Raw genomic sequence first — 18,873 nt, forward strand, 5'->3', positions numbered from 1 at the left:
AGTGGCTACCAAAACGTGAAACTGACAGAGCCGACGTGCTGCCCGTATTCCTTTTCGATCAGCATGTCCTCAAAGGGTGAGGGGGGTGATGGGAGAGACAAAAAAATGAACTTGGGAGGGAGGGAGGAAATAGAATAGGGGTAAAAAAAGGGAGAAGCCATCTGGGAAATTGCGGAAATTTAAACGAGGTCAATGGACTGGGGAAAATGAATCGTCACTGCATAAATTTTAACCATTTAACTTTTGTTCTTGCATGAGGACATTAAAGCCATTTAGCAAAGTTGAGCAACTTTTATTTTCTTTCTATATTTTTCTGCTTTTTCTTTTGGACTCTCATCCCTTCGTTGCAGAGTTTTACACTCCTGGGAGTCTCATGTTGAGATGCTACCTTGCCAGACGTTTCAAACTCCACCCCCTTCCCCATTTCCGTTTTTTTTTTTATTCAACTTTGACACAATGCCGATTCTTGGGAGGATAGGAATGAGCCCCTCACGACGGCAATGTGACGTTTTGAATTCTTTCTTTCTCGGTATTTGGAGAAATTCAGTGGTAAATCGTTTCCGTCAATGGCTCCGTTAAAAAATATGAGTGCAGAAAAAAATATTACAAAGCATGAGCGAAAAACAACGACGATAATGCTCGAGAAGTGAGTGTACCGTGGCTTTCTCGTATAAAATATGGGAATGTCAGAACACATAAATCCCTGACATTTTTTTTTATTCCACGTTTTTTTATTGATCGATAGTGCACGCGAGCAGAAAATATTTATGTGAAACATCGTGTTTGGTGGACGATTGACGATAACACGGTTAGCAATTTTATATTCCAGGTCAAGTGAATGGGAAGAGAGAGAGAGATAAAAAAAAAATCAGCTAATAATTTACGAAAGCTTCTCATTATTTTCACAATATTGGAGTGAATATTTTTCATGAATTCGCCACCACTGGGGAATAATGTTAAACACCTCGGGGGGCGCGTTTATATTCATTGACCCGTGAATATGTTAATCTCGTGTTCACGTTGAAGTGTTCTTTCGTGAAGCTCCTAGCACACGAGTTCTTGAACAATTTTCAACTCGGCTTTATTGCCAGAAAATCATTGGCTTTCGTATATCGAGGACTGAAAATTCTCCAATAAGTCTTTAAAGTTTTTCGATTCGTCATCTTGTCCTATGAATCACTCATTTTTTAATTGTCGTATTGGTTATCGTCTGCCACCATCTTTCGTCCCTTCGAACTTATCTCGGAATGGGAAAAATGAAATTGCAATTTTTGAAATCCTCTCTGGAACAGTCTATGAAAAGTTTTCAGTCGAGCAGAGAAAAAAAAAACTTGTCATTGCTTCCTTTATTTTCATCTCTTTTTCCTCTAGAGTTGAGTTGGTTCAGAGGAGTGATGCAAGGATGGGACGTAAAAGAGAGTGGAAGTTGGCTGGGATAGCCTGACGACGATGGAGAAGTAGAGTTGAGGTTTCAAAAGTTCCAGATCTCGAATATTCGAGGGGAAAAGACATTGCCGTAAGATACTCGAACGGATGGATACGATGAATTATGATAATAAATTCCGAAAGAACGAGGGGTTGGCAGAAGGGACGAGAGTTCTCGAGAGGAAATGTGACAAAATGAAAACTAATAAATTAAGACGTAGTTTGAGACTTTGATTAAATCCATTGAAAAATGTTGAAAGAAAAAGCAAGGAGTGAGAGAGGGAGAGGGGGGAGGGGGAGAAAAAAAAATGAGAACTTCAGTGAAAGAGTTTCTTTTCATTGTGAAAGTAATCTCTGGCAAAATCCAATCGTAGAGGCTTCTTGGACTCTCATGAAAAGCTCTGCAATTGTCCCTTGTATCCGCGTGAGTCTGGAGGATGGTGAATCTGAAGAAGGCTCCTCTCTGCTGATGAAAGACCCCTCTTCCAAGATATACATAGAGAAGTATCTTGATCGATTTATCTACAGACGAGTGAATCGCTGACGAATAATATAACCACCGTCTGCAACAATTCTCACTGTTTGAAAATTTCAGCCAACTCCACTAGTCTGTCTCATGCCAAGTTGTAATCACCATAATACTATTGAATGATACCATGAATTAGAGTTGAAATTTGACAAGCGGAGAAATCCCAAGATCCTACAGCATTTCATAATTGAATATATAAACTCAACAACAGTTAATTAGCTGAATCAGCAAAGTAAGGAACAGTGTTCACTGGAACACATGAGATTGTTAAATGATAGTGACCCAATTGCTACGTGATTAACCATGACGTTGCATTCATCCTAGAATTTGTCCCTGAGGCGTGTCTGTCCAAGTGCAAGACACGAATCCTCGGCAGTCGGGTGGATTTGTAATGAACAAACCCATTGAGACTGCGTGGCAGTTGATCTCAAGGTATTTTCAATGAGCTCAGCTACGATCGAACGTACACTAATTTACACTGACAACGCTGATACGTCCGAATACATTGGAGTCATTAGTGTTGATACAAGTTGCTTTGATCATCCACCTGCCTCACTCACTACCCTACAAATACAAATTTCTCTGTCTAGGTGTTGGTATCTTATTGCCTTACACTCTGTCAACCGACGACTGCTTTGATGTTGGAAAATCCTGATTCCAGATTAACTACCAGACCATCGCTGTCTGGAGATCAACATTATTATTCGATAAAAAAACTAATAATGCTGTCCTCATCAAAACAATTTTTATCCACAAAAAATCGATACTTCATTCCCTGAAATAAAATCGAAATCTGGATCGGTGAATCTCAGTGTTCAGTTCAATTAAATTCATCCACTATTGGCCCACCCCCAATCAATTATATTTTCGTTTAACTTTGGCAAATTATAATTTTTTTTTCCATTGAACACTTCACATCAAATCACCCACATTTCATACGTCTATCTCTGGGCTAACGGCTGGTGGGTGCTCTTGTGGTCTTTGTATCCCGCAAAGTATCTCCTCGACGAGCTACGTCCGACCTTACCCCATTCGGTCCTAGACCTCGTTAAAACTTGATGCATGCTCCACTCACAGAGTTGCCCCTCTCTTCCTTCACTCACCTCACTCTCTCCCTTTTCGGGCTCGTCTCGTGTCTTCACTCAGCTTCGTTTCTCTTTTTCTCTTTGCCTAGCTGGTTTTTTCTTTCATCCTTTTCTCCACTGGTGGTTTTTTTTTTTATTTCTTCACCATTCCGTTAATAGAAGCCAGGGCTTTCTCAACTCCGTATGAGAAGCCGAGATTTCTGATGTGAGGCTGAATTAAATTTCAATTATGCACATTCGCGTTATTATTAAAATTCTACTTTATGATTTTTCTCAACTTGTGAATTAAACTCGGTAAAGAGGAGGTAATTAAATTGAATTTTTCAGTTTCATGGGGCAGCGTTGGGAGTCTCGTTAGTATTTATTTGCTTCACCTTTTCAAAGGAACTCTCCATTCCTCCTCAATTACATTAATTCGTGTTTACTGTAGAATTTGAATTACTTTTTCACTCTCGCTGTTACTGGGCAAAGAAACTCTTCATTTATAAAAGTACACATTTATCATAGTTCGCATAGAAATGACGTATAGAGCAGACTTTAATGCATCTCTTCAATATTCAGTTGACTGTTGTTATTTTCTTCTTCAAAGACTGGTCAACCCCAAACAGAGAAACTTAGAAGGAGAGAAGAGACAACATTGTTGCATATCCACTCGAGGATTTAATAAGCAACTCCATGTAACATCCAGTTGTGAAGTTGGAAGAGTCCCTCGGGGGTATAACCAGAGATCTTTGTCGTATACGACTCCATATAAAGGTGGCTTAGACCCAGATTTATCATTGTGTTCACCTTACTCCACAGCTAACCCACTAAACTCCCGAAGAAAATACCAATTTCTTTCTTTTTAACCCCCTCCAGTTATTTAATCTTCTTTTTACTTTATATGGCCGAACCATATCCTGCTTTACTGCCTCCTGAGAAAAACAAATATCTATTATTATCCCCCCGGGTTCTATAACTTCTCGAGAATGACAAATAATTCAGGAAAAGGGAATGACAAAAACCGCATTCACTTGTACATTACAGTGGCTGCAGATGAAAATTAAAGAGGCGGAAGTTTGAGATATATTTTGTGGCTTGACATGATGTTTTACTCATTGTTTATGTATATATATTTTTTTTTTAGTCTGTTGTTCTGGTAAGGGGTACAAATTCAAAATACCACAGGCACATGGTTTCTCAAACTATTTCGAATGGCTTCTGCTTAATGGGATTTAACTTTTCCCGAGTTTAGTGAGCTTTATTTAACGAACTACGTACAATAGAAGACCAGGATATCCAACTTGAGGATTGGCAATGACAGTATAGGTGTTGGCAAACGCTGAATGGCTATTGGATTCAGAACTTTGCTTTAAAGACTTTCGAGTTTACTGTACAGATGGGTAAGAGTGAGGAGCTAGAAGCGTTTCAATATATTCTCACTGTTCAACGAGAAGTTTCATTGCCAACGTATCTGGATTTAAACGATCGAATTCCGTTTTCTCACTTACTCCATTTGCAATCTTAAATTCACGGGGGAAAATTTTACTTGAGTCAATGAATTTTCCCGGGGTAACAATGCCCCCTCGTTAGACGTTGAAGTGAATCAGCTGGTTTGAATTAGGTTTAAATTGTAGTTTTAGCTTCAGTTGACAGTGATAATTGGACGATTGCGTTCTCGTTGAAGTATTTCACTCCATAAATGATAAGAAGATGGAGATAAGTTGTTCTTCATCTTCCGGAGGAACGGGTACATAAATTTTTTTATTAAAAAACTTACTCATTCTTCTGATAAATGATTCAGCTTGAAGCTGACTCTTTGAAGTATTTAAAACTGTAATTTAACGCAAGGATTACATCGACTCGAAAGTAACTCAGGATTTAATTACTCGACGCCATTGAATCCCATCAGCTTGTTATTTGATTTTGTTCTTCACCAGAAAATCGTCACCGTCAATCCAATTACGATAAATTTTATTATCATTCTCAGGGCGAAATAAACTGGTTAGTGATGCTAATGCAATTATGAAAATCCAATCAGTTGGCTATGTTTGTTCATTGGAAAAACATGAGTCCTTTGAAACAACTGTGGGATGTGCACCTGCGTATACACTGTCCTTTCATCTGGGCACCTGATTAACCTGAACATGTGACGAAAAGTTTGTCACAGAAACTCCAGAGGATTTGACTAAAAACTTTTGATTCTAGTTGACTGTGACATTTACAGGGTTTGATAAGTAAATTCACAGATACGTATGTATCAAGTACAGTTTCATGTACAAATACACATGTAAAGTACATCCCCCAGGAGTTTTCTACCTCCGGAACTGGCCGAGACACACTAGTCAACATCCAAGGTTGCTACCACATAACTCTTGCCTCAGCGACACATTCCATAGTCACTTTGCTATCCGTTGAGACACAAACCGTATTTCACCACTACACGAGGAGAGAGAGTTTTGCTTATGGCGTAGTACAATATGGTTGGAAGATGGATTTCTATCACATTTATGGATTATCCAGGGAGAGGTATTCTCCATAAAAATGGATGTAAAATATTCTGAAGCAGGAAAATACCAGGGGACTATGCAACTCCTCTTTGTACTAAAAATTTTATTACCAATGTTGTTGTACGTCCAATTAAGGGATCGTGTTTTTCATATTGAAATTTCACAACTAAATTCAATGCGAAGGTAATTTACATCGAGCCTCAGCAGGATCTAGCATAACAGCACTCGGTGTAAACATCAAAAAGTCGAAAAAAATTCAGAATTGTCGACGAAGTCGTGCACTTGTGCGTTGAACAAGAGATTGTCCGTTTAAAAAAATTGAAACAATATTTACTGGAACAAAGGATGACAGAGAAATTCACTAAAAATTTCATCACCAATTTGGTAGCATGTATCCAATTAAGGGATCACGTATTTCCGTTGAATTTCCGTGTCTCCATTATTGAAATTTATCCACTGCATTGAAAGAGTGCAATTTTTATGACATGATAATAAATGTTCTATTCTAATTGTACATAATGCAGTGTACACCTGCATTGGAGCTGTTTGCAGTTGAAATAAATGATCGAGGAATAGAGTAAAAGCTATGGAAATGGTTAATGTTTAAACCGTGCGTTGCTTTCACGTTAATCATCTATGTGTTATGCCTTGAATCGTGTACATATTTACATGGCACAAACACATATGTCGGCCAAAGACCGGCTTCTCTGAGGGGAACTGGCTCGGTCAGTGAGCTGCCAAGTGAGGAGATGGCTGAAGAAGGATATACAAACGTAGCAGTGAGTGTATGTACACTGACAAGGCACGATAATGAAGAGCTCGGTGGATCAAAGTGATGTGAATTCATAATAATGCATGTGGTGTATATGTTAATGGTGATTGGAGGTGGATTAATAACAGTGAGCTGCTCGGGGAAGGCCATTTCGGGCTTGTTGAGAAGCGCCAAATTGTGGTGAAGCATGAGGGAACGTGAATTTATGAAGCTCTTTGGATGTCGGTGGTCCTTCTGGAAGTTCGCTGTGGGACTTGCTGCAGGTAATTGCACAGTTCGCTGGACAATTCTGATGGAGGGACTTTCTTTGCCTCAATAAACGACAAATTCCAGTTGACTGGAATTCATCAGATTTGGAGGAGCGTTGTTGAAATTAAATTCACCGATTCAATTGAAATATTCAATCTTGTTTCAGTTCACCGTCCGGGATTTTTTTTCACTGCTTTATCGTTTTATCGAGATTTCGGGGAATTTTATTTCACGGAAACTGCGAATTTCATGTCAATCGCTTCGTAAAGATCATAAATATGCGAAAAATCGTTGAAAAAACATTCTTGAAATTGCGAGTGAGGGAAAATTCATAAAAAGTTTAAATAAATGAAAAAATATCGTCATTCTGCTCTAAAATTTGGATTCAATCAAATTCTTGGAATTTCCCATGGAATGAAGTTCATGAGCAAAGTTACTGTTTCAAATCTAACATCGTCAACAATAACAATCAATATTAGTTGTTCCACTCGCTCCATCATCGAGAGGGAAAAATAACTCAAAAAGAAAATTCTTCAGACGCAATTTAATTGCCGAACCACGTGGATGTCCTTAAACTCTGAGCCATTAGAAATATCAGAAAAGTGTCGATATACGTCATGAGATGTGTACCTCGAGCTTTTCATTTCTAGTTATTTCTTCAGTTTCTCACTGGTAAACGATTTTTCACAAAAGTTTTCGACACTCGATGGATCTAATAAACGGAAGTTGGAGGTTGTAGAGTGGCAATTGCACTGGGATATTCGTGGGAATCACTGGGATAATTATCGATTATTGGATTGCGAATGCTGGTGAGTTGTGTAGGTGGATTTTCATCAGGTGGTTATGGTGGTTACCATGTAGATTGTGAACAGTGGCAGGTGGAGGCCCACGAAAAAAAAAATTATTTTTGCCAAAACTGTATTTAATTGTATTTAATTATTATCAAGGAGGACCCATGTAGGTTCAAGTTACACTAATACCATTACTCTAGAAGATGTGAATTTTCTACATGACCCTGAATGAACTCCATCAATAATTATTTAGCTTTTATAAATTTCTGATTTTTTTGAGGGAAAAATTTCAATGAATCAATGGTCAGGATTATTGCAGGAGTTCACTCAAAGTTATAAATAAGATGATCATTAAATTTAATTAGAGTTAGGGAGCTAGGGAGATATTTGGCAAAAATAATTATTTTTTCTCAGCGCAGTCACAATTATCCTGCAGTATCGTTTGAAATTCATCGATAAACATTGAAAAATAGCCAGATGAACAGTGGAAAACTGGAGTTCAAGTATCGAACATTGTATTGGGAAGCTCTACATATATCTGGACGATATGAATCCCTCTCGTTGTCATTCGCTACCCTGAGTCTGATTTTATGAAGCGTTTATGGATAATATACTGTTGCCACGTGTATACGCGCCTGTTTCGTGGATGACTTCAACGGGGATCCATCACCCTGTGGTTTCATTGGCTATTCAATATCCGGCTCGGTGTAGTTGGTCACTGTTATTATAAATTGATGCCCCCAGCTTCAGTCGATTATTGGATATTGGATATTTGCTCGGCCATTTCGTGGAACAAATGATATTTCCAGGGTGTTCTGTTGGATATTTCGAATGGGTGGAGTGATAAAATAGGATTTTTTTCAACGAGACGAGGTAGTTCGTGACTGGTGAGGAAGATGTTACTCAGTCTCATTACATTGAGAATCACTCGCAACAGCCCATTCACTGCGTTCATATATTTTTTTATGGGATCGTATTTGGGAATAAGTGCTTTGCACTCGGGGAAAATGATTTTCCGGCCAATATTTTCACCGTATTATGCTGACACTGTGTATCATCAATCACGAATTATATCCAGTGCATCTCTTCCTCAAAGACGTGAGTATACGTTCCAGGGATTAAGGTCACCCATGCACTAATATACCATAGTGTATGTTCAGGAGACTGTGTAATCTCATCTCATCAATTTCAGGAAGAATTTTCATGGTGTTAAGGGGGATAATACGCTAGGTTGAACCAAGACCCAATTCCATATTCAATACCAAGATAAATATTCAGTAAACGCAATGGAATTATTCGCATAATCCCTCGTAGGAAATTATTCTTCGGTTATTTGTAGGTGGAGGACAGATATTCTGGAAAAATTACGGAAATCTGTCGCATCGGTGATTACAGAATCCACTGGAAAACTTTACGTGACGGTAATGGCATTTTCCACACGCGATTGAGATTAAAATTACGGAACGGTCGGGAATAATTACGTGAAAGTTCCATAACATTTCCTGCGACTTGTTAATTTTTACGGAATAAATCTTAGAATTTACGTAGTGGCTCGGATATTTTCAGTTCTACCTCACATTATTTATTGAACTTAATTTTGTTCAGAGATTACGGCTAGAAACTTAATAATTTTCATATTTTTTTCTGGTGATTTTTATTGAATTTTGTTTCATTTATCTACTATTTTACAATTTCACCGATGAAAGTTTTCGTCGCAATGGCCCCCCGATCGATATCCATCAATTATTCAGATGCATTAAAACGTATTGCAAATATGTTCTGACGTTGAAATATTGGTTTACTCGTGTGTGCTCCATGAGGCATATCAATTAGTATTTAATATCCATTGGCAAACGACTTTCTGTGATCAATAGCTCGGTGAAATTCGTTTTGTTCGCCATGGGGGCTCTATCTACAATACCGAGATAAAACAATTAACAATATTCTGTTGTTTTTAACATCGGTAATTGTCGAAATTGGCTAATTGGCGTGAATGCACATTAAATAATTATTTCAAAAAAAATCCATCGATCTTTAGTTACAATATGATACGAAAAAAAAAGTCTTGACTGAAATCTCGTCCTTTTTCAATTCAAAACGAAAGTGTATCCACGAAGTGTCGAAATACAGACGTAATTTCTCTCTGGGGCGCTCATTTTTCACGAGATCCCGCGGTTGATTCTCACTTAAAGAACTTGTAAAACTTGCAACTCCTATACAAGATACAAATACATACACCTGTTTCACACAGACACTTGGGTGTTAAGGACCTTTGATTTTTATTTGTGCCTCTTTTCTTTACGTCTTAACGGCCGGACGACCTCGCCCTCTTTTTCTTTTTTTTTTTATTCGCCTTCTTTTTTTTTAATGGTTTTTAAACTCCCCCAGGCTGGTGTTGGCAACCTGGAGCAAAAGATCAGACTTTTTTGCCTAGTAAAACTGCCCAACCAAACTCATAAATAAAAGGAAAACTGTCTAGCGTGATTGGCCCTGCGGCCACTTTGCTCAATTTTTTATGCTCGTGCTGGCTTTTTTTTTTCTTCTTCATGCCATCGTCAGCATCAACGAATCTGATGGGATGAAAGGTTCAAGCTATTTAAAATGAGAAGAAAATCAATTCTTCATTAGCATTGTTCGATGATAAATTGGATAAAAAGAGGGTAAATTTTCATTGAATTTTTTTAGTCTCAATTAGCGAGTGTTCCATTAACCGAACAAAAGTGAATTAAATTCTATGTTTTCCTTTGACATTAACAATCCTGTGTGAAATGCCGTACATCTATTCATTTAACAACATCGCTAATACTCATTGCATTGTGAAGAAAAAAGGATGAAGGGACTTGTGCAATGATAAAAGTAAATGAAAATTGCAACAAAATTAGCGGTGAGGTTTTTGTTGAAGCGAGGTCGCTGGTTATGGCCTGGGAGAAGATAATGAGCTGGGCCGAGCCCCTGAGCACAACAGTGCACAAGAGCCAATGTTTCAGTTGATGCCGCGCCTCAGGAACTCATTGGCCCAAATATATATAACAACCTAATGCCTTATCCATTCTCGCCTCACCGCCCTCACTGTCATGTCATTTTCAACCAGTGACACCAACACAGCTATTCTGGGTGGAATCGAAAAGGACCCCCTGGGCGTACATTTAGAATTTCACTTGAGTCAACGACACAACAAAATTCACAATATGCTGGGAAATACTGGTGGTCTTGGAGAAATTCAATTCATCGAGAATATCGCATTGTTGTTGCCAGTGATGTTATTCAGAAAACGGTACATTTTCCACAAAAATCCAGGCCAGACAATTCAATGGGTTTCACCACTTGATAAATACATTTGTACTGAAAAATTCCCTGGAAATAGCTGTTGAACATTCTACCGATGTGATTTGTTATCATTCAGAGTGTTATTTAATACGTCTCATTAATCCAGAAATGATTGGAGTTGTACAGCAGGTTCAATGTGGAATGTTTTTAAAAAAACTATGTGAATTGCTCCGGATATTCACAATTTACGATTGTACATTAATGACGAAAGGTTTTTCCATAAATTTCCTGTCAATGGGCGAGTGAAAAAGGGGTAACGGGAAAAATATCCAAAGTTGGATACAGGGTAAACGTTGTAAAAGAGGTTTTTAAACGCGATTCGATAGTCCTGGCACGACCACCACCAACACCAGCCAGGGCCATTTCAGGAGTGTGTGCTTGGTGCTTTTCTCGATGCTCGCGCAGGCGATAAATTGGTCTCCCTTGAATTTTACCCAGGGATCGCTGCTATTCCAGCTATATGTCGTGCACTGTAGATGCGATATAAAACGTCGAAACTCGATAGCTCACTCCTATCCATGCTTTTATGAATTGCTTCGGAATATCGTGTATTTTGAGGGTGTAATCTCGCAGCGACTTTTTTCATTAGTTTTTGCCTGGTTATGAGACAATGGAAGGAAAAAAAAAAAGAATAGTTCGATGCACGAAGCTCGAGTTTATGAGCAATTGGGGATTATAAGTTTTCTGCTATTTGCTACATTATGTCATTCAGAGGGTTTAAGGGGCCCTTGGTGTGGGTTATTACACGTCAGTTATACTCGAACTTTAGTCGAACATTTGTCGATGATTTTTTTCCATTTCAACGGAAACTAGTCGAGTGATAAAACGAAATGGAAATGATCAAATCTGTTTTTTTAACTCGTTACCTGTTGAATTATTCCGATGATGAGTTATTTCAGGGGAAAATGTCAAGGGACCGTGTTTCATCGAAAATTTATTTCACAGTGAGAAAGGTCTGATAACTTTTACTCGTAAAATCACTCATTCTCCGCATAAAATTATGATTACAAAATGGGTTAAGTTCAGTTTGACATTAAAAGTTACACCACTTCACTACTGAATTTGCAAAATAATGGGAGTTTAATATTTTTGTTTTTAATTACTGTTATGTATTAACGTTTTTCATTATCTATCGTATTCAGTTCATCACTCAACGCTCTCTCGGGAGTGAAATAAATCAATTCACGATTGCATATAGAGTGCCCCCGGTACTCCAGCGTAAATATTAAATCGCAAATTCAATTAATCTATTCTCCATTCGCTATTATTGCGAAGATTTCATGAATTGTGGTACCATGTAATTGAGGTGAAAATTGTCGATGTAATCATTAACGATGGTTTTCCCTTCGTGTAATTCAACCATTGACGATTGAAAAAAAAATCTCCCTCAATTACTCATGAAAATTATCATCACGAGGGAGTTTAATTATCGAATATGAACTCATCGACAAATTAACAGAATGTTGAATTTTCCAGCTTTATCAATCGCCCTTCCATCTCATCAGCCTCTCAGACAATGAAAAAAAGAAAATTCCTCTTGAGTGCATCGTAATATCTTCAATTCATAAAGAATCCTCATCGCTGTACACCAGTCTTTTCAATCTCAGCTTTAATAAAAGCATTCTTCCAGAAATACGGACTCCTCTATCACAGGGAATCGTACAGCAGAGTGAAGTTGACAGTCCCCCAGTTCCCAACGAAGAAGAACATTCAGCTCTGCTCACCTCTCCCTCTTTCTCTCTCTCCTCTAACATTTAAAATTGTTTCTGGCAATTTATCTCAGCATAAAGACAGCATCATCACAAAAAGAAAAATACTGTCCCCCTTAATAGTTACACTCGTGAAACATTTTCCCCACTTCGCTATCTCCCTAGTTAAACCCGTTAGTCAGTCTCTCTCCATCTCTCTCCCACTCTCGTCTCTGTTCCCCAGGCCAAGATACCGATGCTATTACCTAGGGTCGATGAATATACCAGTGAAAATATCAGTCACGACTTTTATTCTCCATCGTAGGGTGGGAGTACCAGGGGGACAGGGTATCCAAGATGTTTTCATCCTTTTTCAAACCTCTCACCCCCTCACCCTGGCTCAGCATTCATTTTTATTTCTCCTGTTGTAGTTTGCATTATACGTGAGGGAAGAGAGGGCCTGGTGCAATGGATACTCTCGGGGCTTCAGTATTCCTGCCTCTCCTTTCCCTTCTCTTTTTTTCTCTCCATGAAAATAAAAAGAAGAGGAAAAAAAAATGTATAAATGCTCTTTCGACATTTAAAACCCAAGACAATCACAAGTGAATTGCAAGTGACGTTTTGCAAACAGGCTTCAACATTCCAATCCCGTACTCCAGAGACTCTTCCGTGTTGTCTCCGAAGGTACATTCTTTTTTCCATTCCTCGTCAGTTGGCGATTTTTTTATTCCACGAGTTTAGTGGAAAAATACTTGATATCAAGGTATGTGTCAATGGCACAATGTCGATATTGCCACGTGAAAAAAAAATTATTATTCTCATGGTGATGAGTATTTTTATTTTAACCAGTGGATACATCGGATGGAGTGTATTTTATCAATTTCCAGCCGGTGATAAAATTTCAATCGTCTCTTTAACGAGGTGGGGAAGTTCATCGATTGAGGAAACTCTTTTAACATTAAGTCTGATTATATTCTATTATTAAAAGCCTTTGGAAAGTAACATCTAGCCAGGTATATCCACGATAGAAGGTGAAACTTGGCTCCGACGAGGATAAATATCATGTGGAAGGGGAGAAAGAGCTGTGGAGAACAAGCTTGAAGAGTGGTGGAGGTGAAAAAAAAAAAGCCGGTGGAAGGACTTGAATTGAAACGATACGAGAGGGGGAAGGGACAAACTGTAAGACTGGTGTCGAGTTGGTTTCAGTGGTCGACGGCTGCTAGTGGTACCTAGACGTCGGCCAAACACTTGTTCATTCCGGGTGATACGTCAGTTTCATTTCCAAGTTCATCCCTGTTATCTTCTAATCGGTTATTGAATCATTGGATAGCCAAGTGGAAAGTGAGTTATACCCGAAGCTGAAGGGCCTCGGAGGAAGGACGGGTGAAATTCTGTTGATATTACTTGTGTAAATTTGAGTGGTTATCGAGGTGTAAAGCCCGAGGAAATTACAAATATGATGGTTATAAGTGCCCTCAAGCAGGTTGCCAATGCTGCCACCAATGCTGTACACTCGGCTACCGGTACTCATGGACACGTCACTTCCGGTAAAATATTGTACCATTTCCTCTCCACTTGGTTCAGTTTGTTCTTTAATTTTTATTTTATTTATTTCAAGTATTTTTTTGATACTTCATATACCGTTGCATCTGTCGAAACAATTTCTGGGGGAGGGGGAGGGGGTATTAAATTGCCCGGGTGTCGATTGCAATGGAGACCGTAATGAAAGAAAACACGCGGATGAAATAAAATGAAAAATATCAGTGAATTGATGATAGCACTTGTGCGCCTGAAGTTTTCTCCAAATTATGTGGGGTGGGGGTAATATAATCAATACATTAGTTTCCAGGGTTTATTATTCCGTGGATATTTTCCGAAAATTCCCTCGATCAAAGGGATCCAGTCAGTGGGTGGGTGGGAGTGAAAATGTTGAAACAAATTGATTACATTCTCCCGATGTTGTTTCGGATAATTCAAAATTTTCAGGCTTTACGGGTGTGTAGCTTTTGGTATCACTATGCATTGAGTTTTCAAACTGGAATGAATACCCAGTAGTGTACCCTTTGCCATCTCCCTATAGGGGGGTAATTGTCAGGATGCATGGAGCTCGGTTAGTTTGCCCTACGTACAGAGCAATCACGAAATGTCACAGCTGTTTGTTGCAAAAGTGAATGGAAAGTGACGGGGATTCCCAAAACATGGTGACATTCACTTTTTTACGGTATTACCATTTTTTTTTTTTTTCATTCGTTATTTCATTCTCCGGTCATTTTTATAACCGCACTCTGGTGTTATGGGGAGCTGTTGCGTGAGGTCATTGTTCGAATGATCATTCTTCGCGGTCTGATAAAAAAAACAATTCGTGCCGGTCGGAAAATGAGATGGAGAAATAGGAAGCGGGAGAGATGAATGTACTTTTCCAGGAATTTTAGCATTTTTGCGATAAAATGTCGTCGTCAGTCGTTGGTAATTGAAAGTAGAAATTGTTCTGAACTTTAGCGAAAGAAAAATAACTGAAAATTCATGGAAATTCCTGGAATTTCGGAAATTTTTAAAGAAAATCGACTGTTCTAGCTATTTTGGGAGAGTTTAATGTACTCTCCAATATTCTTCGGTTCTCTATATTTTCCGTTGCCTCTAATTTTGATTTTTTCTTCGAGTCATTGACGTGTTTCCATCTGTAAGTCATTAATCATCCGAACGTAAAAGCAAATGGCAGCTGAGGAGCCTGACAAGCGAGGCGTCCTGGCACATCAACTCAGTATGCTGTTTCACCAGGGTTTAGGCGGGGGCGGTTACATTGAAACTCCTTGCGCAAGCCACAACTTTGCTATGTAATCCCCTTGGTTTCATGCAGTGGGCGAAACCCACAAACTCGCTGAAAGAACGGGAGGAGCAGAGACGAATAAAATAAAAAAATAACCACCGACTCGTGTTTTGATTTTGACATTCAAACGCAATTGAAAAATTAAATAATAATTACTCCGATCATGGGGCTCACACCTCTCCCCTCCTCCGCCTCCTCGCATGTACCAATTAACCGAAATTAATGATCTTCATTTGAATTCACCGCGAAATATTCAATTGAAATGTACAACTGTACAGTTTTACCCAACTTCCCCTCGGAAAATATTAAATATTACCCAACGGCCGTATGAATATTCCGCGCAATATTATTTCAATAAGGACTTGTCAGCGAAATTCCATTATAAATTTATTGCCAACGTAAATAATAACGGTGTATTTAATCATCGAGCTGATTGCTGTCTTTATGGTTAATGATAATGTATAAATATTGGGTGGCGTTGATTATTGCGAATTATTCCCGTCGGTGGGTGCAACAGGACCTTTCCATGCTCTCCTCCCCAGGTACATCTGGTAACATCTGGACTAATAGGAATCGATGCACACGGATGACAGTATTCCCAACACTGTTGCTCCGGGTATTGTAATTTATATTCGGTCACGGCTGGCTGAGTCCGATGTTGCTCGTAAGACCCATACGTCTGCATAAATTTTTTTTTTTCTTAAACGTGTGGCAAGTATAACGGTAAAACTCTCTCTGGCAAGGTCGAGAACGACTGTCTTGGTAGAAGTGCTCAGCACTCGGTGTTCACTTGGCTGTATCAGATGTTGCGTTTTTTTAAACATTTTTTTTTACTCACATTTTTGCGACTTTTTAGGTCCCATTCTTTCATGTGACATAAAAACTGTACTATCGAAAAATGAAAAATACCGCTTTCCGCGGTTTTACTTCGTCCTACCGTTATATGGTGCCTTGGAACTGCTCTTTTATGAAGGATGTGATTTTCCATTTTGTGAAAGGGTGACGGGGAATAGCTGGGAGAGGGCTTCGTAATTATGATGAAATGAGATGACGCCGCAAAGGAGAAAACATCGCCGGATTGAAGATAATGTTATTAATTCAAGATGTTTTTTGAGAGATAATTTTATTCTCAATTTTTTGTGGACTAGTTTTTTTTAATGACTTGGAAATTGTACTGTCGATCAATGAGAAATACTGGTTTACGCACTCGTTACACTCCGGTTTATGGAAGAGAGACGGGAAATATGAAAGGAATAACCGGCGGGGTTCACTAATAATTATGAAATTATTATGATTTCGCGGCGCAGGTTTCGTACGATTGTTGAAGTCGTTTTCTCGTCGGGTGAGTGGGACAGGGGGTAGGTTCCATTAACCCGTGAGGGCTGGGAAGGGCCGGAATAAAAAAATATATCCTCTACCTACTTCAAAATCGTATCCAACAATAAGCTGTGACGTCAGAAGATGTGAAAAGCTGTATAAATTCTGGTCTCCTCCAGTTTATCCAGCGTCTTTTTAAATTAAAATTTTATTGAATTTTTACGTGACATTTTTCCACGTGACATGGGAACTACTATCGAAAAATGAAAACTGCGGGTTTTCCGCTTTTTCATGGACCCATTGCTCTCCTGAAATGGCTCTTTTATGAAGGATGTGGTTTTCCATTTTATGAAAGAGACGCGGAATATAAAAGCAAGTGGACAGGGCTTAATAACCCTGAGGAAACGAGACGATTTCGCACAGAAGAAAACACTAGTGAATTCAAAAAAAAAAAATCTTGTAAATTCAGTCTTTTTCTGGCCCAGAATACGACACCATTCAGGACCAAGAGAATAGGGAGATGGTCTTCCTTCGAATCGTGAATTTTTAGTAATTTCATTTCATTGAATTCGCTCGTTCTCCACTTTATTCACTCGCTCCGTTTCATCCAAAGAGCCCATTCTGTGAAGCAAAAAAAAAATTGCGATCCAATTGTACGGATATCATAGCATAGGCTTGCGATAGTCTAAAAACTTCAACATCTGCCGATATATCGGATCCCGGAATATATCTCCGAATGCTCCACCTGTACCCGAGGAATTTACATCACTCACTTGTCGACACATATCGTACTACCTTTGTAATATTGAAGATATCAGTCCTGATACGCTACGATTCGCTCCTATTTCCAGTTTCGCGAATTCACGTTATAGTCGACTAACATCTCGAATGGATTTCACATGACTTCCTGATCAATAGCTTCCGCACTCCGTTATTTAGTGCGTCGTCATTATTTTTGTTAATTAAAAAATCCTCACCCCTTCCTCTTTCATCCCAAAATGGAGTTATGCTCCATGGTTACTCTGTTTGCTTGAATATTTGATCATTTGCGTCATTCGACAATTGTGTGCAGTGTTACATTTCCCCTTTGTTTGATCGTCAGATATATTTTCGTGTATCAATATTTATTGGACCGCCCACAAGGAAAAATATCCCTGGGAAATATTTGAAATATTTTCTTTCTTCGGGGGACCGGTGATGGTGAGCTTCACGGACTTGAAACAATTTTTATAAATAAATAAATGAATAGATTGTCCTCCGAGTGTTGGAGACTCCCAGGAGATAATTCAAAGATTTTTTTTTAACGCGGAATAAGCACCGAAAGGGGGAAATTGTCTTTGTCATGGGCTTGCGTCACTGATCCATTGTTTCAATCTTCCATTTTGTCCCATGGTAACGTGAATCCACTACCAATCACATTAATAAGACATTCAATATGACGACGAATGGCGGAAAGTTGCCGCGGGGGCATAAAAATTTTCATCATTCAACTCTCAACTTTTACGGCTCTCTCAAAATTTGATCGAGTTCAATTCACTGAAATTCAGTTTCTCATCGCAGTTAAGCACTTTCAATGGCCCTCACCGGCTTCAATTACAGCTGATATATTCATCGAATGATATATTCAATGGCTTCCCAAGTAACTTGAACCATTATCGTCAATTTTAATGCGTGATAATGAACTTGGAATGAGGATGTTGATTCATGAGAATTTCTTTAAAGAGGAACAACGGTTTTAATGTTATGTCACAGACACGATGCACAGTAATTATGCCCTTCCCTCCTCGCCCCTCTCTCTTCAGCAATTACATCACACTGATCAAGCCGACATTCCTTTATCGGAATCAAATGGTTTTCCACAACAAACATGGGAACCTTGACAACAATAAATAATGGAACAAGACAAATGCAAGAATTTCATCCACAAAAGGTCGTTTCCTTCTTTACAATTCCAACACCTTTGGTACATTATCATTATTCAACACTTGTATTTTACATCAAGGACATTGGACATCGGCCTATCTTTTAACATGGCCAAACATCACGGGCACAACGCTACGTGGATCGTTGAATTCCACCTGTAATCACCAAGTACAAACGATTATCTCCGATCACCTGTGAGCAGTGACGTTGAAACATGTTTCCATATCAATGAGCCTATCAGTAATCCCTTAAGCCTGAAATATACCTCGTAAATAAATACCGAAATATCCGAATTCTCCACTGGATGAACAATTATTCAATTGCTGATCTGATGATGAACTACACTGTGGGCGAGTCAGGGGGAGAGTACACGGTATAAAGAAATTGCTGACGTTGCAACAAACGTTGTATCGAAGGGACCAACAAAAAAATTTCTCCCTTCCCCGAGATG

The 18,873-nt window shown here is 38.8% G+C and overlaps 1 protein-coding gene across 6 annotated transcripts in view; it reads left to right on the forward strand.

Moving 5' to 3' along the window:
* Nucleotides 1-18,873, forward strand: part of LOC135168360 (tyrosine-protein kinase Btk) — a 47,325-nt gene that overhangs the window by 10,397 nt on the left and 18,055 nt on the right. The window contains exon 1 of one of the 6 annotated variants that reach the window (XM_064132443.1): nt 6,346-6,563. The exons of 4 other annotated variants lie outside the window; for them this stretch is intronic. In XM_064132443.1, the coding sequence (XP_063988513.1) occupies nt 6,488-6,563 (76 nt within the window). In that variant the 5' untranslated portion in view covers nt 6,346-6,487. Of the gene's footprint in view, nt 1-6,345; nt 6,564-13,551; nt 13,903-18,873 lie in introns of those variants that run through there. One more of the 6 variants, XM_064132442.1, reaches the window with a different exon arrangement.

The sequence above is a fragment of the Diachasmimorpha longicaudata genome, chromosome 13 (genome assembly GCF_034640455.1).
Source record: "Diachasmimorpha longicaudata isolate KC_UGA_2023 chromosome 13, iyDiaLong2, whole genome shotgun sequence".
Classification (NCBI taxonomy): domain Eukaryota; kingdom Metazoa; phylum Arthropoda; class Insecta; order Hymenoptera; family Braconidae; genus Diachasmimorpha; species Diachasmimorpha longicaudata.